This window comes from Garra rufa, chromosome 11, assembly GCF_049309525.1.
Source record: "Garra rufa chromosome 11, GarRuf1.0, whole genome shotgun sequence".
In the NCBI taxonomy this organism is placed as follows: Eukaryota; Metazoa; Chordata; class Actinopteri; order Cypriniformes; family Cyprinidae; genus Garra; species Garra rufa.
Window position 1 is genome coordinate 45,160,082 of NC_133371.1, and position 7,551 is coordinate 45,167,632.

General features: G+C 30.5%; 1 protein-coding gene across 1 annotated transcript in view; it reads right to left on the bottom strand.

Moving 5' to 3' along the window:
- Window positions 1-4,806, bottom strand: part of myo7aa (myosin VIIAa) — a 69,492-nt gene extending 64,686 nt beyond the window's left edge. The window contains exons 1-3 of the mRNA XM_073850305.1: window positions 4,702-4,806; window positions 1,653-1,766; window positions 1,409-1,561 (exon numbers count right to left, since the gene is read on the bottom strand). Coding sequence (XP_073706406.1) covers window positions 1,409-1,561; window positions 1,653-1,766; window positions 4,702-4,806 — 372 coding nt within the window. The remainder of the gene's footprint in view (window positions 1-1,408; window positions 1,562-1,652; window positions 1,767-4,701) is intronic.
- Window positions 4,807-7,551: the final 2,745 nt, after the last annotated feature.

The window sequence follows — 7,551 nt, forward strand, 5'->3', positions numbered from 1 at the left end:
TAGAATTAAAACATAAAACATTAACATTTTGTAAGGCCACTGTCTAAAAGGATAATTAATCTTTTAATTGTTTATTTGGGACATTTAGTTTTTTTTTCTTCTCAGCAAATACTGATAAATAATTATTTGCGACTAATTATATTAATTATTAAGATAAAAAATTATTAATTCCTACTCAGTGTGTCATATAATGACATATTGTAAATGCAACCTATCCACTATCTGGTAAGAACATGACTAGACATGAACTACAATTAATTTAACATACAATGTTTGTTTAAATATTGTTTTTTTGGAGATTTGTAACATTTATTAAAAAAAATCCCACAAAAATATTAATTGTATTTAAATTCTTATCACTGATTTAATTTGCACTCAATGTTGTGCATTCAGCTAATATATTACACAGCTAACGCCTCTATAAGAATAATGAACGAATAATGAATAAATGTTTTTTTGTGGAAAACGCAATTTTGTTACGTCAATATGCTTCCTCAGATTTTATGGTGAAGTTTTAAGCCAGCCATTTACCTGATAAAAGTCATAACTAAAGTAGCAATGTGTGTGCTTGATGCATGAAAACACTGATCATTGATTGTCACGTCAGGCATGCACTTTGGGCTTCCGATTCATATTTAATGTGCATAAGATAAAATAAAAATGTAATGTACTTTTCAAGATGAAATAAAATTGTAAGAAGTAAAAAGTACTGTTTTTTCTTCAGAAATGTAATCAAGCAAAAGTACAAGTAGTCAGTTTCATTTGTACTTGAGTAAAGTACAAATCCCCTGAAATAACACTTAAGTACAGTAATCAAGTAAAATCACTCAAGTATTTTACACCTCTGTATGCGTGTGAGTGTGTATGTGTTATTTTTTTGGTAGCACTTTACAATAAGGTTCATTAGTTAAACATTAGTTAATGTATTAACTAACATGAACTAACCATGAGCAATTCATTTGTTACTGTATTTACTAATCTTTATTAACATTAGTTAACAGAAATACAGTTGTTCATTGTTTTTTCATGTTAGTTCACACTCCATTAACTAATGTTAACAAAATTTTAATAATGTAGTAGTAAACGTTGAAATTAACATTAACAAAGATTAATAAATGCTGTATAAGTGCAGTTCGTTATTGGTTCATGTTAACTAATGTGGTTAACTAATGTTAACTAATGAACCTTATTGTAAAGTGTTACCATTTTTTTTCTTATAATAAGATTTTCATTACTATAAGTATTAATAATATCATTATTATACTATACTTTATATTATCTTAAATTAAATTATTATTTTATTTAGGTCCACTAACTTAATCAGACTAATATTTACTAAAGATATGTAACAACACATGGGCTTTCAGCTCTGTGGTGTAAGATATAAGCAATGAGTGTCAGAGCTTACATAGATGAGATGTTCTCTATAGCGGATGAGAAGGTTCCGGAGGATTCCGGCCTCATTCAGATCCCCCAGTCGAATCATGTCCTCCACCCCGTGGATGGAGGTGGGGTGCATCGGCTTGATGTTGGTGGCATTTTGAGGAGAGATCCAGTGTTCCTGAACATCATGACATAGATTCAATGCAACAGAAAACCCATAAATCACACCACAGAAATTCAGCCCTTGATAATTATAATCAGTAACGTACATTTCCTTCATCATCCAGGACTTGGATCTGCCCAGAGTCACAGAGCTTCACCACAGCGCCGATCGGGACCTCAAATTCCCGACCTGTTTTCAGGTCCAGCCAGACATAGTCGCCCTGAAACACATTTCAGACCGTTAAGTGTCACATTATTAGTTCATCATTTGTAAACGACATTCATCTAACACAAGGCTGTCCAATCCTGTTCCTGGAGATCTACCTACCTGCAGACTTTTGTTCCAGCTCTGCTCCAACACAGCTGTCTGTAATTATAATTCTAACCTAAGAGATTAATTAGCTGGTTAAGGTGTGTTTAATCAGGGTTGGAGCTGAACTTTGCAGGATAGTAGATCTCCAGGAACAGGTTTGGGCACCCCTGATCTAACATATTAATGTTTAAAAAAAAAAATTAAATATATTTTTTCATTAAATTTTGTAATATTTTAGATTTATTTTATTATTAATATTATAATTTTTTTTATAAATAATAAAATTCATTTATTCAGGTCCACTACTTTGTTTAGTTACTCAATACCATTTCACTCTCTCTCTCTCTCTCTCTATAAATCGTGTATATTTTTATACATATTATTAATGTAATTATTTTTATTATTAAGTTATTATTTAAAAAATAAATCATAATTTTATAATTATCATAATTTAAATACATATATATACATTTACTCAATAATAACTTGCATTTTGTAAATTTTCAAATGATATTATTTACAATTTAAAAAAAATGGTATTGGTTAAGAAATGACAACAAATATGACAATATAAAATATTTATTTATTTATTTAAAATGGTATTGAGTAACCTATCAAATTAGTGGACCTGAATAAAATTTGAAATAAATATTTTGAAATATTAATCATATAATAATTTACATTATATTATATATATATATATATATATATATATATATATATATATATATAAATGACATAATTAACCAAAATCACATGAACAGTACAGAGATTAACATTTCAGATGCCATACTGTCTATTTTTGTTCTATTTTGAAAAATGAAAACAGCTCCAAACAAAGATAAAGGCAATTTTGTGAATTTCTGAGCAACACATGGGACTGATTCCTAGTGAACAAATCAGCTTTTTGAATGAATTTGTTTAATGAATCAGTTGAATCGTTAGACTGAATCATTTGAATCTCAATGACTCACTCATTAACAGTGACTTGCTGCCAGTACAATTATCATAAACATTTTATTGAAATGAAAATTTTGGCAGGGCAAGTAAAAATTGTAACCACTGGCCCAGTAGAAAAAATCCTTAGATTTTTCTTGTATGCCTAAAAGTATGTCTGATAAACATGTTTTGTAAATTCCCTACCATAAATATATCAAAACGTAATTTTTAATTAGTAATATGCATTATTAAGAACTTCATTTGGAAAACTTTAGAGGTGATTTTCTCAATATTTAGATTTTTTTATCAAATAGTTGTATCTCAGCCAAATATTGTCCTATAACAAACCATACATCAATGGAAAGCTTATTTATTCAGCGTTCAGATGGTGTATGCATCTCAGTTTCAACCCTTATGACTGGTTTTATGATCCAGGGTCACACATATTACATACTTTTAATAACTACCTAAACTTGTGACATAAACCAATTCCAATTTTCCAGAGGCTTTCATCAAAGTGAAGTACAATAGAGTAACACAAGCAATTCAACAAGACACATTTTGAATAATCATGAGGATGATGCAGACGCTGAACTTCACCACTTTGTGTTAGATCCAAAATCAAAATTAATTTAAAGCTAACTCTTGCCACCAAAATACTTCAAATGGATTCTATTTTCAACATTGACAATTCAGTGACTTCAGTACTGACCAGAAATAATTCTTGAGCAGTAAATTAGAAGGATTTCTGAAGGATCATGTGACACTGAAGACTGGAGTAATGATGCTGAAAATTCAGCTTTGATCACAGGAATAAATTATATTTTATAAGATATTCACATTGTAAGCAGCTATTTTAAATTAAAATAACATTTCACATTTTTACAGTATTTTTGATTAAATAAATGCAGCCTTGGTGAGCAGAAGCTTTTATAAATCTTAATAAAATGAATGCAAATATGTTTAAAATGAAATGTTTATTCTCTGAATGTGACTAAATGGCATTCATTTGCATTCAATCATTCTGCTAAAAAAAATGCTATTTTTTAGTTGAATAGCTAGTTGCATGCTTAACAAGGCTGCATGTATTTGGTCAAAAATACAGTAAAATAGTAAAATATTATTACAATTTAAAATAACACTTTCTATATAAATATATTTTGAAATATAATTTATTCCTGTAATGCAAGTTGAACCTATTTCTCCAGTCCTTAGTGTCACGTGGTGCGTTATTCACAAAATAAAATGACATATTTTTCAGTTTGACTTACCCCGAGTTCTATTCATATTTTAATGTTTTTAACATTGATAATATAAGAAATGTTTCTTGAGCAGCAAATCAGAATATTAGAATGATTTCTGAAAGATCATGCGACACTGAAGACTGGAGTAATGATGCTGAAAATGCAGCTTTGATTACAGAAATAAATTACATTTTAAAATATATTACAATAGAAAACAGCTTTTTTAAATTCTAATAATATTTCACGTTTTTACAGTATTCAATTATTCTGCTAAATGAATAAAAAATTTGCATAATCTGCATATTCAAATCAGCATATTAGAATGATTTCTGAAAGATCATGTGACACTGAAGACTGGAGTAATGATGCTGAAAATGCAGCTTTCATCACAGAAATAAATTACATTTTAAAATATATTACAATAGAAAACAGCTATTTTAAATTCTAAAAATATTTTAGAATTTTACTGTATTTTTGAACAAATACTTAAATTCAACAAGCGCTCCAAAACAGTTTCTCCAAATCATTACTAAGTTACTCATATGCAGCATTTACACATAACTGGCAACTCTCTAAAACACACACACACACACACACACACACACACACACACACACACACACACACACACACACACACACACACACATACATGTCATACCGGTAACAGAGTGGTGTGTTTGACCACAGTGTTGACATTTCGTAATAAGGCCCACTTCGCCTGATCCTTCTCGTAGAGTTCGACATAATCCCGACGCTTGTACATCCTAATGCAATCCTAATCCATGCAAAGTGCAAAACTCCAGTGTCTGATGCATGTACACATCCACACACTCGCTTCCTCAGCATCAACAACCCTCCGTCCAGCCCTCCAGAGACCCAGGATATCACAAAAAACGCTTCCTTCCAGTCCGCCAGCGGGATAAAAATAATAGTAAAGACAAAAAACAGTCTGGACAATGTCCTGAAACACTCAAACCTCCTTAGGAAACCAAATCTGAGGCCCCAAGCCGGATCATTTCTCTCTGTATTTATTGCTCCGCTCTTTTGCATTCACTTTCTTGCTCTTTAGGTGAGGACTCAAGTCTATCTATTTCCCCTCTACGCCGGTGTGTATGTGTGCATGGCGTCTGTCCCGTGAGGAAGGGTTGGTCAGGGCGTTGGGTGTGGAGGTGGATCCCCTGATAATATGGGGCTTTTTAATTAACTAAATATCCCCAAAGGCAAATCAATCCAGGTAGAGGGAGAACCCAACACCGTTTGGCCGCAGCTGTCACGTCTGAGAAGGCCGCATTTGCCGGCCAGCGCCGCTGATACAATCCTAGCAACGACGCACGGATGAATAATTCATGCCAAGACAACAACTGCATTGTTCGCTCACTCCTCCTCGCTGTCTTTCATTATCAAAACCTCCTAACAGGCTATCAGGGGATAAAACAAGAGCACTCTGGGAAAGAAATGTGCTCAGGCATTCATTTAAAAGCAAAACTACTAAGGTCAAAGGTCACCAAACACACTTTTATTCTGCAAGGATGCATTAGAATTGATCAAAAGTGACAGTTGAGACATTTGGAATGTTACAAAAGAATTACATTTTAATTGAAGGATATTCTTTTGAACTTTCTAATCATCAAAGAATCCTGAAAATTCAAATGTATCACATTAGAATGATTTCTGAAGGATCATGTGACACTGAAGACTGGAGTAATGATGCTGAAAATTCAGTTTGGTCACAGAGATAAATTACATTTTAAAACATATTCAAATAGAAAACGGCTATTCTAAATTGTAATAATATTTCAGAATTTTACTGTATTTTTGATCAAATATTTAAATGCATCCTTGGTGAGCATGAGATGTTTTTAAAAAAAAAAAGTAAAAAAAATTGTACCAACCCCAAACAACCATGAAAATAACAACATAATAGTTTTCAATCCATAAAAAATGTAGCTGTTAAAAATATATCTCTCTATATATACATATATTTATACACAATTACTACTAGTTTCAAAAATCTGTTAAAAATTACAACAAATTATATATTTTAGATATTTTACATTTATTTATTTAAAATGGTATTGAGTAACTTATCAAATAAGAGGACCTGAATAAAATAAATCTTTTATTAATTATTTCTATTGAATAAAACAATCATTCTTACTCATCTTTTATCAAAGAATCCTGAACATAAATACTCAAACAAGTATTATTATTAATAATATATAATTTAAGCGTTTGATTAATTATTTTGAAAAATAATTATTTTAATTATTTCTGTTGAAAATAAATAATTATTCTTTCTCATTTTTAATTAAAAATTAAGAAAAAATACAAAAAAATCTGCTAAAATATATCAAATAATACAAATTCTATAAATTATTCTCTCTCTCTCTCTCTCTCTCTATATATATATATATATATACAGTATATATATATATATACACACAATTATTACTAATATTAGCTTACATTTTGTCAAATTATAATTTTTTTTATCTGTTAAAAATTACAACAAATTATATATTTTATATTTATGTATTTATTTATTTAAAGTGGTATTGAGTAACTTATCAAATTAGTGGACCTAAATAAAAAAATATATATTTTATTAATTATTTCTATTAAATAAAACAATCATTCTAACTCATCTTTCATCAAAGAATCCTGAAAATTCAAATGTATCACATTAGAATGATTTCTGAAGGATCATGTGACACTGAAGACTGGAGTAATGATGCTGAAAATTCAGTTTGGTCACAGAGATAAATTGCATTTTAAAATGTATCACAATAGAAAACAGTTAATTTAAATTGTAATAATGTTTCACATTTGGTTGTCCAGTGAGCCTTGTTTACATAATGCATTTTTTGTTGTTGTTGTTGTTGTTGTTGTTAATAATTTGAGATTCTACAATGGACAGTCTTCGGGAGACTATTTTGATTACAAGGTATTTAAGCTGGACCGTATGTGCCTGAAACAAAGTCATCATTGTTCAGATCATTTAGAAACCATACCTCTAATTTAACACCCCTGCTACAGATACTAAACTATTAAACCACTGGTAATTCAGTTCAAACTGAGATGAAAATGATAACGGTGGTCATTTCTATCCGTACAGGTGTGTGAGACTGAGACTCAGCGCAGGTAAATTATTCAGCAAGTGCAAACGATCAGCACGACGTGCTCTAACAACACCAGTGACGTTTGGGTTAGTTATATCCATGCATTATCACCACAGACAATACTGCCATACTACAGTTGCTGCTATAGGTGTAATGGAGAGGGAGAAAATACATGAATGTGTGTCATAAAACACTCTAATCTGAAAGACATTAGTGAGCGGCAAAACAAGTGAAATAAACGCAGCACTTTAAATGAAACACAAACCATTAAAAACAATTAAACCTAGTAGAATAAAATGCCTAACTAAACATACTGATGATAATGTTGATCAAACTCCATTAAGTTCATATCAGCTCGTGTTCACATGTAAGATCGCCCCCTTTTGGCA